At 43.9% G+C, this 18,199-nt stretch overlaps 1 protein-coding gene across 3 annotated transcripts in view; it reads left to right on the top strand.

Moving 5' to 3' along the window:
• The window catches only part of TMC7 (transmembrane channel like 7), a 50,457-nt gene that overhangs the window by 23,338 nt on the left and 8,920 nt on the right, over positions 1-18,199 (top strand). For all 3 annotated transcript variants that reach the window (XM_045875068.3, XM_064592599.1, XM_064592600.1), the window contains 8 exons: positions 2,792-2,937; positions 4,632-4,779; positions 6,031-6,204; positions 8,117-8,274; positions 10,584-10,701; positions 11,020-11,117; positions 13,376-13,562; positions 16,127-16,257. In XM_045875068.3, the coding sequence (XP_045731024.1) occupies positions 2,792-2,937; positions 4,632-4,779; positions 6,031-6,204; positions 8,117-8,274; positions 10,584-10,701; positions 11,020-11,117; positions 13,376-13,562; positions 16,127-16,257 (1,160 nt within the window). The remainder of the gene's footprint in view (positions 1-2,791; positions 2,938-4,631; positions 4,780-6,030; positions 6,205-8,116; positions 8,275-10,583; positions 10,702-11,019; positions 11,118-13,375; positions 13,563-16,126; positions 16,258-18,199) is intronic.

The raw sequence follows: 18,199 nt of genomic DNA, 5'->3' as shown, positions 1-18,199 counted from the left end.
CAGCGAGAGAGGGAACACAAGCAGGGGGAGTGGGAGAGGGAGAAGCAGGCTTCCCGCAGAGCAGGGAGCCCAATTTGGGGCTCCATCCCAGGACCCTGGGATCATGACCTGAGCCGAAGGCAGACACTTAATGACTGAGCCACCCAGGCGCCTCTGAATGAATCTTTAAACACTGGCTTGTCTTTGCTGAAAACAGGTGGGCTCATGATCAAATCAGAAAGATTATTTTCCAGGCCCACTGGATTTTTGCCCTATAATATTTAATTATTTTGAGGGAGATATCGATGACAGCCCTGATACCAACCTGGGGCGATAAAAACTGGTTTCGTGTAGTTGGGCAAGTTTTTATGGCCAGTGTGCCCAGCCTTCAGGAGAATTAAAGGTGGAGTCTTCTGTTTCTACATTTTTCTTCTAATAAAAAATTTACTTTAATACTCAGTATAAGCATATATGGTTATCATAAAAAATACAGAATTTATAGAGTGAAAAGTGAAATTACCTTTCCCCAGAGGCTACCGAACCTTTAGCACTGGCTCATAGCCTTCTCCACCTTTCTCATGTACTTTCTTCGTATGGTCTTGCTTCATATTTTGTATGGGTTTTTCATGGTCTAGCCAGTCCCCTGTTGCTTCCATATTCCCCCTTCATAAACAGTGCTATACGGAACATCTGTGTACTACGTATGCTATACATATATTTCTGCTTTCTGTAGTACTGTCTTCCCACACTCCTAGAATTTTCCCGCTATCCAAGGAGACATGTGAGGTATTCAATTATTCCCTCCCTAAGTAGTCAGGAACTTTTCTGTGCTATATTTTCACATGGGGCACCTTTGGGTTTTTTTGGTTCGGCTTGGTTTTGGTAACAGTTTTATTGATATATGATTCACACAGCATACAATTCACCCATTTAAAGTACAGAATTCAGTGTTTTTTTTACTGTATTCACAGGTAAGTTCTGTCATCGCTAGTCAATCTTAGAACAATTTCATCGCCTTAAAAAATGCTGTACCTTGGGGCGCCTGGGTGGCTCAGTCGTTAAGCGTCTGCCTTCGGCTCAGGTCATGATCCCAGGGTCCTGGGATCGAGCCCCACGTTGGACTCCTGTTCGGCGGGAAGCCTGCTTCTCCCTCTCCCACTCCCCCTGCTTGTGTTCCCTCTCTCGCTGTGTCTCTCTCTGTCAAATAAATAAATAAAATCTTTAAAAAAAAAAAATGCTGTACCTTTTCCATAACCCCTACCAATCCTAACTGGTGCTAAGCAACCATTAATCTACTTTCTGTCTACAAAATGCTTATTCCTGACATTTCATATACACGGAATCCTATAATACATGGTCTTTTGTCTCTGGCTTCTTTCACTTAGCATGTTTTTTTTTTTTTTTTAGTATTTTATTTATTTGAGAGTGAGAACAACAGTGGCAGGCAGAGGGAGAAGCAGGCTCCCCGCTGAGCAGGGAGCCCGATATGGGACTCGATCCCAGGACCCTGGGAATCATGACCTGAGCTGAAGGCAGACGCTTAACTGACTGAGCCACCCAGGTGCCCCGACTTAGCATGTTTTTAAGGTTCATCCATGTTGTGGCATCTTACCAGTCTTTCATTCCTTGTTCTGGTCAAATAAGATTTCATTGTGCAGATATATTGCATTTTGTTTATCCATTCACGGTGGACATTTGGGTGGTTTACACATTTTGGCTATTATGAATAATGCTGCTATGGACATTCATGTGTGAGTTTTTGTTGGGGACAGATCTTTTTAATTCTTTGGGGTATATACCTAGGAGTGGAATCCCTAGGTCAAATGGTGACCCTGTGTGTAACTTTTTGAGGAATTGCCCAACTTTTCCAAAGCGGCTGCACCATTTTACATTCTCACCTGCAGTGTATGAGGGTTCTGATGTCTCCACATTCTTGTCAATACTTGGTATTTACCCTGACTTTTTGATTATAGCCGGCTACTCTAGTTTGTGTGAAGTGGGATCTCTTTGTGGTTTTGATTTGCATTTCCCTAATGAGTAACACGGTGTTGAGCATCTATCTTTTCATATGCTTATTGACCATTGTGTATCTTCTTTTTTTTTTTTAAGATTTTATTTATTTTTTTATTGAGAGAGAAAGTGAGCGCATAAGCAGGGGGAGGGGCAAAGGGAGAGGGAGAGAGAGAATCTCAGATTCTGTGCTGAGCGTGGAGCCCAACATAGGGGCTCGATCTCACCACCCTGAAATCATGACCTGAGCTGAAATCAAGAGTCTGATGCTTAACCCCTAGATCTTTAATTTCTTAAACAATGTTTTCTAGTCTTAAGAATGTAAGATTTACACTTCATATGTTAAATCTATTCCTAAGTATGTTACCCTTTCTGCTGTTGTTGCACATGGAATTGTTTTCTTAATTTCATTTTTGGATCACACACCTCTGTATTTTTTTTTTTTTTTAAAGATTTTATTTATTTGACAGAGAGAGACACAGCAAGAGAGGGAGCACAGGTAGGGGGAGTGGGAGAGGGAGAAGCAGGCTTCCCGCCGAACAGGAGTCCAACGTGGGGCTCGATCCCAGGACCCTGGGATCATGACCTGAGCCGAAGGCAGACGCTTAACGACTGAGCCACCCAGGCGCCCCCACACTTCTGTATTTTTAACGCTCAGGTTTTATCCATGCTTTGTTCCCCAGACACTAGCTGAGCACTCCTTATGACACTGGAATGTGGGTTCCTTGAGGCAGAGACTGGTCTTCTGGTTCCCTGCAGTGAACGTAACCAGTCTGACCTCATGCCTTTGGCTTTGTTTCAGGGTTTCTTGGAGGAGACCTGCCTCTTTTATGGACATTACACCATTGATGGAGTAAAATTTCAGAACTTCACCTATGATCTGCCCCTGGCTTATTTGTTAAGCACAATTGCCTACCTGGCCCTGAGCCTTCTTTGGATAGTGAAAAGGTAAAATTTATCAGGTCATCGCATTCTTTTTGAATTACCCTTGATGGCTGGGGTTTATTGGTGGTCTGTGGACTCTGGGAGCCATTGCCCAAATGATGAGCAGAGTCCAGAGTCCCATAACAGGTATATGAGAAGAAAGGTTTGTGATACGTTGTAGGCCAAGGAGACCTGGAGGTAAGGGAGGCAAGATTTGGGATCTGGAACCACAGCCAAATCATTATTGCGCACATTTTCAGGGCTGTAATGTGACCTCTTTGATCTGGTGTGGTTGCTAATCAGGTCTCTATTGGGTTGTAAGTGGCAGAAACCCAACTCTGACTAACTAGAGTAAAGGGGAATTGAGAGAACCAAGGAAGGGAGGAAACTCCAAATTACAGGAAGGATAAGGATATGGGTATGTCTTCCAAATCACCAAAAGCAAGGGCTCCTTCATCCCTGGTGATTCTCCTGGTGGCAGCTTCCTTATGTAGACTCCCAAGGTCACAGGTTCAGAAATCCTTTTGAAGAGACGTGTTGGCTCTTCATTCAGGTACCCAACTCTGACCCTTCAACGACAGCCAGTAGGTCAAGATCATACGAGAACCTCGTATTTTCCATGGTAGACAGGCGGTTCAGTGGGAGATGCCAATTCCCAAGAAATGAATAGCAAGGAATATTAATTAAATTTTAAAATTTTTATTTAAATTTTAGTTAAATGAATTAAAATTACAAAGTGTGCAACAGCATGGCATCTGGCCTGAACAGGTGCTCACTAAATATTTGGTTATTTTACTATTTAAGTCATTTATTCATTTATCCATCAGCTGGATCGTGGTCATATTACAGTCCAGGCATTCCAGATATAAACGTGGCAAGAAAGCCTGTGTACCTGCCCTCAAGGAATTTTTTTTTTTTAAGATTTTATTTATTTATTTGAGAGAGAGAGAATGAGAGAGAGCAAGCACATGAGAGGGGGGAGGGTTAGAGGGAGAAGCAGGCTCCTTGCTGAGCAGGGAGCCCGATGCGGGACTCGATCCCGGGACTCCAGGATCATGACCTGAGCCGAAGGCAGTCGCCCAACCAACTGAGCCACCCAGGCGCCCTGCCCTCAAGGAATTTAAAATGTAGTCAGGATAAGGGGCTACAGGCAGTAAACACATAATGGCTGCAGATTAGATTCAATGCTGTGAAGAAAATAGACTAACCTGAAGTGAGGGGTCACAACTTTAGAAGGGGTGGTGAGGAATCTTTGGGAGGGATATTTGAGCTGACGCCTGAATGATGGGAAAGAAGCATCCATGAGAAGAGGCAGGGGAAGAATTGACTGAGGAATGGGTAGAGCGGACGTGTAAGTACAAAGGCCCTGAGGCCAGAGAAGTTTGTGAGTTTATGGGACGGGAAAAAAGCCATGGTCATCCCAGCAGCATGGCCGAATGGGAGGAAAGATGGCGTAGTGCAGTCTCTCTAGGCTGTGCTAAAGAGTTTGGATTTTATTCCAACTATGAGAAAAGCCCTTGGATAGATGAAAGGAAATGATTTTCCACCATGAGCTACCTGGGTAGCTGCCACACATATGTAGCATGGTCCAGACTTGCCCCTGTCAAAACGAGTGGAAAATGCAGCCATGTATAGTGTTTTTATATTGTCAACAAAGCCAATCCACGGGCCTGTATTTTGTTGTTCTTCTAAGAAGGGTCATCGTGTTTTGGGGCCAGGTCAGTGGAAGGGTTCAAAATCAACCTGATCCGGAGTGAGGAGCACTTCCAGAGTTACTGCAACAAGATCTTTGCCGGCTGGGACTTCTGCATCACCAACCGCGGCATGGCGGACCTGAAGCACAGCAGCCTGCGGTACGAGCTCCGAGTGAGTGCTGCTGGGTTTTCTCTTGGCGGGGTCCTTGCCCGCCAAGTCGTGCCTTGGAAAGCCAGGGGGCTGCAGCTTGCAGAGGAGCTGGGTGCGGCCCAGGCTGTCTCTAGTGCTTAGCAAGTTTCCCGTGTCGTCTTCAAGAACTTCCCACAGAGGGGGTGCCTGGGTGGCTCAGTCGGTTAAACGTCTGCCTTCGGCTCAGGTCATGATCCCAGGGTCCTGGGATCGAGCCCCGCATCGGGCTCCCTGCTTGGCGGGAAGTCTGCTTCTCCCTCTCCCGCTCCCCTTGCCTGTGTTCCCTCTCTTGCTGTGTCTCTCTCTGTCAAATAAATAAATAAAATCTTAAAAAAAAAGAAAGAACTTTCCACGGAGAACTGTCTCCTGGGGTTGATCACCTTCACCGAAGCATGGAGTTGGTGGACTGGGGATGGGCGGGAGGTGGGCACATGAGGGTGGGTGGGAGGGAATGATGTCTTCCCTCCTTCCCCACCACCTTATACTGTTATTTTTCCACCTGATGAGAACCTGTCATGCATCACTTATACCAGGAGAAACTAGAACTAGGGGGGGATGCTATGATGATAAGGTGGAGTGGAGAGAATAGGAAAAAGTACAAGAGAATTTCCAGATTCATAAGGAGAGAAAGAGGAACAAACGGTATCTTGAACAAACCCACCCAAAAAAGGAGGAGACGATCATAACAAAAGCATAATAAAGTGACATGGAAGGGCTCAAACCAAATGTATTCTTTGTCTAAAGGAATGACACATACTACATCTAAGTAATGCCATGGATAGGTTATGCTTCTGTTTTCACAGTTATTGTGAAGTCTAACTGCAGTCTTTTTTTTTTTTTTTAAAGATTTTATTTACTTGAAAGACAGAGCATGAGTGAGGGGGAACAGCCAAGGGAGAAGGAAAAGCAGACTCCCTGCTGAGCAGGGAGCCCAATGCAGGGCTTGATCCCAGGACCCTGGGATCATGACCTGAGCAGAAGGCAGACTCTTAACTGACTGAGCCACTCAGGCGCCCCTAACTGCAGTCTTAGGAGGTTCTATCTTGACTTAGACCCTTAGTAGACATGAAAGCTAGTTGGGCTTGGTCTGGGAAGATATCTACACAGAGATCATTTTTTTTATTTAAGGAAGGTCTTAAAGATGGATGGATAGGATAGGAGGATGAATCACAGGTTCCACCCCTGAATATCTCTTCACCCCATGCTCACAGATGAGTTTTCTTTGGCCCTCAGGCAGATCTGGAGGAAGAAAGAATACGGCAGAAGATAGCAGAAAGAACATCAGAAGAGACAATACGGATTTACTCTCTGAGACTGTTTTTGAACTGTATTGTTCTGGCCGTTTTAGCCGCGTGCTTTTATGCAATCTACAGAGCGACAATATTCTCACAAGAGCACATGAAAAAAGTAAGTACTCTGTGAAAGCCAGCTTAACTTTTACTCTGGTTGGACATTAGGTATGCCAAGTGCATTACAAGCCTCTGACATAGAGACCGTCATCATTTCTGTTTTATACATAAGGATATCAGTTTGACTGCTATGACAGAGAACTGAAAATCAGAGGTGACCAATTTCTATCTTTTTTTAAAGATTTTATTTATTTATTTATTTGAGAGAGAGAGAGATAGCAAGAGAGAGAGAGCATGAGCAGGGGGGAGAGGGAGAAGCAGGCTCCCTGCTGAGCAGGGAGCCCAATGCGGGGCTCAATCCCAGGACCCTGGGATCATGACCTGAGCCGAAGGCAGACCCTTAACCAACTGAGCCAACCAGGGGCCCCCAATTTCTACTTTTTTTTTTTTTAAAGATTTTATTTATTTATTTGAGAGAGAGAATGAGATAGAGAGAGCATGAGAGTGGGGAGGGTCAGGGGGAGAAGCAGACTCCCTGCTGAGCAGGGCGCCCGATGTGGGACTCGATCCCAGGACTCCAGGATCATGACCTGAGCCGAAGGCAGTCGCTTAACCAACTGAACCACCCAGGCGCCCTCAATTTCTACTTTTAATAAAAATACAGGAGCATCCAAAAAGAGTGTTTGGAATTCCTCCTAGAATCCATAATATTCAAATTCAAGTTTACCTACCTAGATTTAATCCTCAACTCCACTACTTACTAGCTGGGGCTCCAGTTTACCTAAAATAGCAGTGGTTTTAAAAATGTACATTGGGGGGCGCCTGGGTGGCTCAGTTGGTTAAGCGACTGCCTTCGGCTCAGGTCATGATCCTGGAGTCCCGGGATCAAGTCCTGCATCGGGCTCCCTGCTCGGCAGGAAGCCTGCTTCTTCCTCTCCCACTCTCCCTGCTTGTGTTCCTGGTCTCGCTATCTCTCTCTCTGTCAAATAAATAAATAAAATCTTTAAAAAAAAAAAATGTGCATTGGTCTGGTGGCTTTGATTCATGAAATCAATCATTGGAGTGTGGGGGGGGGGAGTCCAGGTTCCTTCCGTCTTGTGGCTCTGCCATCCTTAGGGTACGCCCTTTCCTATATGGTACAAGATAGTTCAGCATGTCCACATTCTAACCAATGGGAAGGAGGTGAAGGGGATGGGAAGATATACCCTTTTCTTCAAGGACAAGACCTTTTAAGTGCTTGCACTTAAAACATCTTCTCACATCCCTTTGGCCAGAATTTAGTCAGATAGCTGTACCTCACTATAAGGGAGGCCAGGAAATAATAGTTTTATCCCAGATAGCCGTATATGTGGCCAAATAGTTTATTACTCTGAAAGGAGAGAATGGCTAGTCCAAATCAATAACTACTATGGCCTTGAAAATACTTTAAATTACCCACAGATACAGACTACATGGATTTTTTTTTTTTAAACTTGACCTTAATTAATCCACTAGAGCTAATTTTTCTTTCTGTGGTACTAGAGCATGATACCTCTATTTGAACATCCAAAGAAGGAAATGGCTTATGTTTATTTTTATTTTTAAAATTTTTTTAGAGAGAGAGTGAGGGACAGAGAGAGAGGGAGAGAGAGAATCCCAAGCAGGCTCCATGCTCAGTGTGTAGCCAGACATGGGGCTCGATCTCATGACTCTGAGATCATGACTTGAGCCAAAATCGAGAGTCAGATAAGCGACTAAGCCACCCAGGCGCCCCAGAAATGGCTTGTGTTTAGACGCCATGTTGAATGACATATATGTTTGTGTTGTTTGTTTATCTAAATATGTATAGTTGAGGTTTTTTTCCAGTTTTATTGAGATATAATTGACATATAACATATAAGGTGTACAATATAATGACTTGACGTACGTATAGTTAAGTTCTTTCAAGGTCAATTCATTTGTGATGTAACTTCCCTTTGATATCTTCATAGGAAATTGACAAGATGGTTTTTGGAGAGAACCTTTTGATATTGTACCTGCCTTCTATTGTGATTACGCTGGCCAATTTTATCACCCCAATGATCTTTGCCAAGATCATCCACTATGAGGATTATTCCCCAGGCTTTGAGATCCGGCTGACAATACTTAGGTAATGCCTAGACATGCCAAGCAGGTCACCACTTGCCCACTTTCCTGCCCATGGCAGACATTGCTAATCAATTGTGGCACCTTTTCCTGTTGAGCCAAGAATCCTCGACAACCTTCAGACAGCCCACATGAATGAATCAGAGTTTGCTTATGCAGTGAAATCTCTTTGACTTAAGCATGTACTCAGTGGTATTATATTTTTGGTTCATGTATTAGCACATCCACAGCTGAGGGCATAAGGTGCGGCCCTGGGATTCCTCGGAAGATGTTAGAAATGACAAGTGTATACCAGCAAGGGAATGAGGAAATGAGAGAGTGAAGGGAAGGTTGTTGATAAAGGGTTTCTTATTGGGGCTGTTGGCAGCTGGGGCTTGGTGCTACCGGACAACTGGGTGTTTGGGTGGGATATATCTTAGTGGGTTCCCACCCACCAAGGTGTCCATCCTGTACTTCATAAAAGTAGCTGGCTCCCAGAGGCATCAATTCCCCCATGCTCCCACCTCGTTACCCCCGTGCATGGGCCTTGGGAGGAGAGGAGAGGAGAGTTACAAGCACTTACACCAGGAACCTGGGGCATCTGCCGGGATAATGAGTGCTAAGAAAGTGGGGCCAGGTCACTGACTTGTTGTAATATCTCTTCTCATTCTAAATAAATACTCAGTTTCTTAAAAAAGAAAGAAAGAGAAAAGAGAAAGAAAGAAAGGACAGCTGTAAAGCAGGGTCTGGGGAGTGAACACGAGTAAGTTGAAGAGGACCAGGTGGGGACTGTGTGATATAGAGCGTTTCATGCCTCAGATGGTATTTGCACTTTTTTTAAAACTTTTTATTTTGGAAAATTTCAAACAGAAACGAAAGGTGTAATAAACCTCCATATGCCCATCACTTAGTTTTGATCATTACCAACAATTTGCTAATCTTGTTTCATCTGTCCCCCCAACACACTTTTGCTGGATTATTTTAAGCAAATCTTTTTTTTTTTTTTAAGATTTTATTTATTTATTTGACAGAGAGAGACAGCGAGAGAGGGAACACAAACTGGGGGAATGGGAGAGGGAGAAGCAGGCTCCCCGCTGAGCAGGGAGCCAGACGTGCGACTCCATCCCAGGACCCTGGGATCATGATCTGAGCCGAAGGCAGACGCTCAACGATTGAGCCACCCAGGCGCCCCTCTTTTCATTTTCTTTCTTTTTTTTTTTTTAAAGATTTTATTTATTTATTTGACAGAGAAAGACACAGCGAGAGAGGGAACACAAATGGGGAGTGGGAGAGGGAGAAGCAGACTCCCCGCTGAGCAGGGAGCCCGATGCGGGACTCGATCCAGGGACTCCAGGATCATGACCTGAGCCGAAGGCAGTCGCTTAACCAACTGAGCCACCCAGGCGCCCCTCTTTTCATTTTCTTAATAGTAACTTTCAAATAGTAGAAGTTTAAAATTTTACTGAAATCCAGTTTATCTTTTTTTTTCTTGGATTATGCCTTTGGTGTCACATCTAAGCAATCTTTGCTTGACTCCAGATTTACAAAGATTTTCTCCTGTGTTTCCTTTTTTTTTTTTTAAGATTTTATTTATTTTTTTGACAGAGAGAGACACAGCGAGAGCAGGAACACAAGCAGGGGGAGTGGGAGAGGGAGAAGCAGGCTTCCTGCCGAGCAGGGAGCCCGATGTGTGGCTCAATCCCAGGACCCTGGGATCATGACCTGAGCCGAAGGCAGATGCGCAACGACTGAGCCACCCAGGTGCCCCTGAAAGATTTTATTTTTAAGTGATGTCTACACCCAGTGTGGGACTGGAACTCACAACCTTGAGATCAAGGGTCACATACTCCCCTGACTGCACCACTCAGGTTAGACATTTAAAAAAATATTTGGGGCCGCCCAGGCGCCCCTAGACATTTTTTTTTTTAAAGATTTTATTTATTTATTCATGAGAGACAGAGAGAGAGAGAGAGAGAGAGAGAGGCAAAGGGAGAAGCAGGCTCCCAAGGAGCAGGGAGCCCGATGCGGGACTTGATCCCAGGACGCTGGGATCATGATCTGAGCCGAAGGCAGACGCTTAACGACTGAGCCACCCAGGTGCCCACCCCTAGACATTTTTAAGTGTACAATTCTGTGGCATTAAGTACATTCCCAGTGCTTTGCCACCAGTGCTGCTATCCATTTCTAGAACATTCTCAGAATCCCAAACAGAAACTCTCTAATTATTTGTGGGTTTGCTTTGGAGCTTTTCTGCTCTCTAGCCTCAGTTCCAAGGAGCCGGCCTGCCCCGAGGCCTCCTCTTCCCACCCCCTCTCCTCACTCTTGCCCCCGCAGGTGTGTCTTTATGCGGCTGGCTACCATCTGTGTGCTGGTATTCACGCTGGGTTCCAAGATTACATCCTGTGATAACTACTCCTGTGAGCTCTGTGGCTACAACCAGAAACTCTACCCGGTGAGCCTGCAGGGGTGGGGGCATCTTGCAGGGGGAGGTCACTGTGGGGTGACAGGCTCAACATCAGGAGAACGGCCCTCAAAGCTATGGGTTTGAATCCCCAGTTGATGCGCTTTCCTGCTGTGTAGCCAAGTCACACAGCAGACACTTCCGTAGGCTTGGAAACCAGAGTCTGTGCTGGAGCTCCACGGAGCGTCCGCTGATGGCCTCCGGAGGCAGCAGGATCTGCGGGTGGACGGGGCACTGGAAGGAGTGTGAGAACCTGGCTTTCTCTGCCCCAAGTTGCCCCTCATTTTCTCTTGATCTCTTTGGTTTCAGTGCTGGGAGACCCAAGTTGGGCAGGAAATGTACAAGCTGATGATCTTTGACCTCATCATCATCTTGGCTGTGACACTTTTTGTGGATTTTCCCAGAAAGTAAGTGTGAGGGATAGCCCTCTGATTTCCGCCTACCCCTCCCAGTCCCTTCCATATCCCCAGTGGAGGCTCCCATCACAGCTGCTCTTCATAAAGTGCTGACACACATCACTGACAACCATCCAGTGACTTTGAGCTGGCTCTCGGCCATTGACCCCATAGTCCATTAGGTGCCCCCTTGAAAGACAGGATGAACCAAAATGGCGCTGCTTTCCATGAAGTTTCCATGGAGATGGCTTCTGACCATTAGCACGCTAACTATCAGGGGAGACCTTCCAGGTTCACACCCCAACACTGCCACTTGCTGGTCATGTGACCTTGGGCAATAAGCTCTGTGCCTGTTTTCCCACCTGTGAAATGGGGATGGTAGCCGTAGCCCCTTCACAGCACAGTTTGAGGATGACGTGAGAAAATGCAGATAAAAGTACTGAGCACTCAACAAAATATTATCTGTCGCTATCATGATTATCATTACCACATTGTCATTGCATTATTATTATTGGCATTTCCTTGAGCCTTAGGTGAAACTGTTTACTTAACCACGTTTTTACCCAGCTGTACAAATTATCCAGGCATATCAGTAGTCCAGTAAGCCCTTAAAAATAAACTTTAAAAAAGAAACTATCCTTTTATTTTTATTTGTCTATTTATTTTTAAAATTTTATTTTATTTATTTATTTATTTATTTTAAAGATTTTATTTATTTATTTGAGAGAGAGAGAGTGAGAGAGATAGAGTGCATGAGAAGGGGTAAGGTCAGAGGGAGAGGCAGACTTCCCACTGAGGAGGGAGCCTGATGCGGGACTCGATCCTGAGACTCCAGGATCATGACCTGAGCCGAAGGCAGTCGCTTAACCAACTGAGCCATCCAGGCGCCCCCAAAATTTATTTATTTTAGAGAGAGAGCGTGTGAGCACACAAGCAGGGGAGGGGCAGAGGTAGAGGAAGAGAATCTCAAGCAGACTTCCCACTGAGCTCAGAGCTGAATGTGGGGCTTGATCTCAGGACCCTGAGATCATGACCTGAGCAGAAACCGAGAGTCAGACACTTTACTGACTGCGCCACCCAGGCAACTCTGTTTTTATTTATTTATTTATTTATTTATTTTAGAGAGAGAGAATGAGAGAGTGGGGGGTGGGGGTTAGGGGAGGGGCAGAGGGAGAGAGAGAATCTTAAGCAGGCTCTGCACCCAGCACGGAGCCTGACATGGGGCTCAATCTCACAACCCTGAGATCATGATCTGAGCCAAAATCAAGAGTCAGATGCTTGACTGGTGCCTCGAAACTCTCCTTTAAAAAACCTATACAAATATGACATGAGTGTGTACTTATTAAAAAACGTTAAATATTTAGAATACAGAAAGAAAAACAGAGGCCTAGAGAATAGTGAGACTTCTCTTTTGTTACCGTCCCCCTAGCTCCCCATTCCCGCCTCATTTTTCAGAGGTGGCCACTGTTAACACTTTGGGGTAGATCCGGCAGTCCTTACAAATAAAAACACATTTACAGAACTACCTATGCAAATAAACACACAGTCTTGCTAGGAGTGTTCATTTTCTCCCTATAAATAGGATCACAGTACATCCACATTGGTCTGCAGCTTGCCTTTTCTTCCCCCCTTCCTTGGACACACAAAATATCATGAACAACTTTCCATATCAGGACACATGTATTTTCCTCATTTATTTTAAGGACTGTATGATATAAGTCCATGCCCTATAATTTGTCATTGTAGCCCCTACTGATGGGCATTTAGGTTGTCTCCAGTGTTTTTGCTAATATGAGACAATCTACAGTGAGCAACTGTGTGTGTTAATCTCAAGCCCCTGGTCCTAGGGTTTCTGCAAGAAGCATGTAGGATTCCAGAAAGTGGTATGCTAGGCAGCAGGGTTCTCATAAGCCATTTTCTGTGTGAATGCACATTACTTTTTGGGCTTAGTGGCAAGCAAGAGGACAGAGACTGTCTGTGTCATTCATTGTCACCACAACCTGGTGAAGTAGGTTGTTATAATTCCCCCACATTCCAGATGAGGAAAACAAACGTCGTCTAACCTTATTTGGCTGCTGAGCTGTAGATCTGAGATTCAGACTCTGGTCTTAATGATTCCGGAGTTCACTGCATTCTGCATCTTCTAGACATGTGACTAACCAGTTTCCAGGAGAAATGTGTGTGGAAACAGCCCTGATTTGGTGGACGTGGTTCTGTGGCCTTGGCAGGCACTGGCAGTCCAGGTGAGAAATTGTCCCCTTTGTTTCCAGGCTCCTGGTGACCTACTGTTCCTCTTGGAAGCTGATTCAGTGCTGGGGACAGCAGGAATTTGCCATTCCTGATAACGTTCTGGGGATCGTCTATGGGCAAACCATTTGCTGGATTGGAGCATTTTTCTCACCTCTTCTCCCTGCAATTGCAACCTTGAAATTCATTATCATCTTTTATGTGAAAGAGGTAAGGAGAGCGGGGTTAGGGGGCTGATATTCTGGACCATTCTTGACCTCACAAGGCATTGGGCAGGTCATGTGTCTGTAGCCCACACACATCCCACGAATCAAAATTACATCCTTTGGGACACCTGGGTGGCTCAGTTGGTTAAGCGTCTGCCTTCGGCTCAGGTCATGTCCCAGGGTCCTGGGATCAAGTCCTGCATCAGGCTCCTTGCTCAGCGGGAAGCCTGTTTCTCCCTCTGCCGCTGCTCCCCCTGCTTATGCTCTCTCTCTCTGACAAATACAGAACCTTTAAAAAAAATTACATCCCTTATTTGGTGTATATTTTTATTCTGGAAAAAAGACTTTGAATGGATTTCCACATCTTTATAATTTTGAGAGTTTTGTTAAGACCTTTTTTTTTGCTCCTGTGATTGAAATGTTTCTGTAAGTCACTGTCCAAGAGGGGAGCCGCAGTTGAGCCATCACATGGCGGTGGCACATTTTGGTGATGTTTCACAAGACGTCTGTTAATTGAGGTTCTATTACTTTTCCGTTTGAATGTTGGAGCCAATGTATTTATTTTCAGGTCTCAAAAGTATTTGCGTAGTTCTTCCAGTGGCTCACAGGCCCCGAGCACTGTGCCTGAACTAAGTGCTTATTGGGTAGAGTGGATGACTAACTGATCTGGGCTTATTAACTGAGCTGCTTTTTTTAAAATTATTATTATGATAGAGGCAATATATGCTCACTATTAAACTATATACAGGGGCGCCTGGGTGGCACAGTCGGTTGAGCGTCTGACTCTTGGTTTTGGCTCAGGTTGTGACCTCAGGGTCACGATATCGAGCCCCACACCCGGCTCCGTGTTCAGTGCAGAGCCTACTTGAGATCCTCTCTCCCTCTGCCCCTCCCCACCGCCCACGTGCTCTCTCGCTCTCTCTCAAAATAAATAAGTAAATCTTTTTTAGAAAACTATAAACTATATACAGATATGCGTGTAGTAACTTCCATCCCTTCTTCTGGAGGTACTCTCTGTTAACAGGGCCCACGCTTACTAATTACCTATTATGCCAAGCCCTGAGGATTTAGAAATGGAAGTAACAATAATAATAAAAGTATTAATAATAATGACAGTAAGGATGGTTGTAAGAATACCACGTGCCTCCACTCTGCTGAACACTTTACACAGGTTATCATGGAATGCTCACACACATCTTTTGAAGTAGGTACTGATGTTAACAGTATTTTGTGAATCAGGAAGCTGAAGTTCAGAGAGGTTAAGTAAGTGGCCCAAGGTCACAGAGCTTATAAGTGACTCCAGATTTACTTCACTCCAGGACCTAAGCTATTTAATCCTTCCGTAAGCAGGGCCTTGGATTGGGCCATACTTCCAACCCAGATGTTTTTTGGCCTTTGAAGAATGTTCTGGTGCTTTCATGTGGAAACTTGAGTTGGTCGAAGGCACCAAAGGAGAGATGGATGTGAGAAAACTTAGAAGAAATTTTTCCTTTTCCAGAAAATATTGGTCACCCAGTGCCTTCCTGGTATGTAGGCTAGCAAAGATGTGTGGGGGTAACAGAATAGGTCATGGGCACTGGGCTGAGTTCTGACACCACAGGCCTGACCAGCCAGCCACCCCCAAACAGGACACCAGGGGGCCCTAGCACTCATTGCTGTTCACCTCACAAGATTTTCCGGCTACTGCAGCAGTCAGAACAGCTTGAGGCCCCTCCCAGTAATGTAGTTTTTAAAAATATTAAGGAGAAATTGTATGCCTGTTACTAGACCCCTCACCCCCTTTCCACTTGATATTTCCACAGGTCTTTTTTGCCTCGATAGAAATATTTGTTTTTATTTTTTATTTTTATATTTTTAAAGATTTTATTTATTTGAGAGAGAGAGAGAAAGCAGGAGGAGGGGCAGAGGGAGAAGCAGACTCCCTGCTGAGCAGGGAACCCGACACGGGGCTCAATCCCAGGACCCCAAGATCACAGCCTGAGCCGACGGCAGATGCTCCACCGACTGAGCCATCCAGGTGCCCCAGAAGTACTTGTTTTTAATACAGAGGAAAAATAAATATGCTTATAAAAAATTCAAACAAAATCTCTCTTAACTCGTTCCTTGTTAGCGTAGATCCATTTAATACATATTTAAACTCCTATAAAGAATACTTTTTAAAAAACATAAATGAGATCATAGGGCATATTTCACAGTGCTATGTGGACGTAGCGCACTCTCACTCTCTCTGAGGGCTCCCTGGTATTGCACTGTGCAGATGCACTTGAACCTTCGCGCAGCCCCTGTTGATTGCTATTTAGGTTGCTTCCAGTTATTCCCAGATACCAGCACCTGCAGCAGTAAACATCCATTTCTATGTATTTTGGCCCCTGTATTCTATTTTCTCATCGGGATGAATTTCCCCAGGGTTGGGGCCTGGATTAATCATGTTTCATTTTGATCTAGATTGCTGACTACCCTCTGGAAAAGTCATACCAGTTTACATTGCCACTGGAATGCATAAATGTGCTCGTTGATCGTCAAGGGAGCTAGACTCTTACTTTTTTCTCATTCTTTCTCTCCCTTTAGATGAGTCTTCTTTATACCTGCAGACCCTCCCCAAGGCAGTTCAGAGCATCCAATTCTAATTTCTTCTTCCTGTTGGTGTTGTTGATTGGGCTGTGTTTGGCCATAATACCTCTGACAATCAGCATGGCACGGTAAATATGACTTTGTTTTCTAGAACATTTGCTTGCTTCTTGGCATGTCCCTCTTTTCTCTTCAAGGGTCCCTTGCATTCTTTATTGGCTTTCCTCATGGGGTTCCACCTGCAGAAGCCAGTAAGTCACTCCTGGTTTGGCCAGGCCCACCTTTGTTTTAGAGTCTCTCTCCGGATGCTAGAATGTCCTGGCCCATTTCCGGAAGTTGGGCTTGCACTGTTGCCGTTGTTTTAAGAGAGTGCCAGTGGGTCTGGCCTGCCCTACTCCTTTTTCCTCGGACTTCTCTTCTAGTCTCCTTTGTTTCTGATTACAAAAATAATACATGCTCACTGTAGAAGACTCGGAGTATCTTCAGTGTGACAAGCACTGTGCTAGGTGCTAGGAGTATAAAGATGATTCAGACATGGCACAAGGAATGTAGAGTCTAGTGTGGAATTTGGTAAGAGCAGAAATGCTTAAGACGAAGGATCAGAAATTGAGGGTTCAAACCCCAGTGATCCTACTCCCTAGGACTATACCATTTATATCAAAGGCAGGCAAACATTTTCTGTAATGGGCAAGCCTAAATATTTAGGCTTTGTGGGCCATATGGTGTCAGTAGCAACTGTTTAACTCTCTTGTGTCATTATGAAAGCAGCCGTAGACAATATACAAACTAATGGGCATGACTGTGTTCCAATAAAACTTTATTTATAAAAAACAGATGGTGGGCCAGATTTGGCCCATGGGCTATATATAATTTACCAATCTCTCTGACTTATATTCTCATGGAATTCCATTTCTTCATCTTTAAATTAAAATTCTTGAACTTTGAATCTGTGTCTCACATCTTATTTTTTAACCAATTTGAGTGTATATATTTTTATTGTTTTTTGTTATAGTGATAGGTATTATATAAAAAGTCAAACAGTACAAAAGGATATAAATTAAAGAGAAAAAATTGCCCCTTATCCTCCCTTCTTGGTCCCATTCTGTCAAGGTAACCACGATTAATATTTTATGACTACTTCCAGAAATTCATATGAACAATGTATTTACTTTTAAAAAAACACATATGGAATAATGCTAAAACCCTGTTTGGCTGCTTATTTTTTCCACTTAATTTTATATTGTGCCCTTTTCATGCCAGCATATACAGAACTGTCATTGTTTTAAAATGTTTTTTGGCTTTGATTTCTTTATATAATAAATACATTCACATGACACAAAATTCAAAAAGCATGAGGATATGATGGAAATTCCTTTTCCAGTCCTGTTTCCCAACTACTTAGTTTCTGTCTGGGAGCCAGTCACTTCACATCTCTGTCTCTTTCAGTTGTTTTTTACTATTCTGTTTTATGAATGGATCATAAATTATTCATTCATTTCCTTAAGCATTAGTTAGGTTGCTTAAGAATGTTTTTTTATCCATAAAGATAGGACTGCAATGGAAAATCTTATACACAGAACTTTGTGATGTGAATGTAGGCAATTCTTTGTAGGCTTTAATTACAAATTTTTTCCCTTGTAATTTTATTTGATTCCCCCCCTTTTTATTTTGAAAAATTTCAAATCTGTAGAAAAGTTTAAAAAAATAGCAACAATGAAGACTCCTATACCCTTCAACTGGATGTCCCAGTTGTTAATATTTTGCTACATTTGTTTTATCTCACTACATACATTTTTTATGTGTGTCATGACCCAATTGAAATTGTTATAGGCATCATGACATACCTAAATAATAACCTCAGACACCCCCATTTTGAGATCTGGGGGTGCACAGAAGATTGGAGCTAAATATTTGAGCATGCAGCTCCTAAAAATAAGAGCATCCTCCTTCCCACACATCCACAGTAACATTATCATATCTAATTAATACATCATATTTCTGCTGTTTTCAGATTTCTCCTATTGTCCCCCAATAGTCTTTTATGGCCTTATTTTAAAAATGAGGATCTTTTGA

Source organism: Mirounga angustirostris, unplaced genomic scaffold (genome assembly GCF_029215605.1).
Source record: "Mirounga angustirostris isolate CCGP_5_RB_7025 unplaced genomic scaffold, mMirAng1.0.hap1 SCAF_5, whole genome shotgun sequence".
Classification (NCBI taxonomy): domain Eukaryota; kingdom Metazoa; phylum Chordata; class Mammalia; order Carnivora; family Phocidae; genus Mirounga; species Mirounga angustirostris.
The sequence above is the reverse complement of the archived record's forward strand: the minus strand, read 5'-3'. Positions and strand labels throughout refer to the sequence as shown.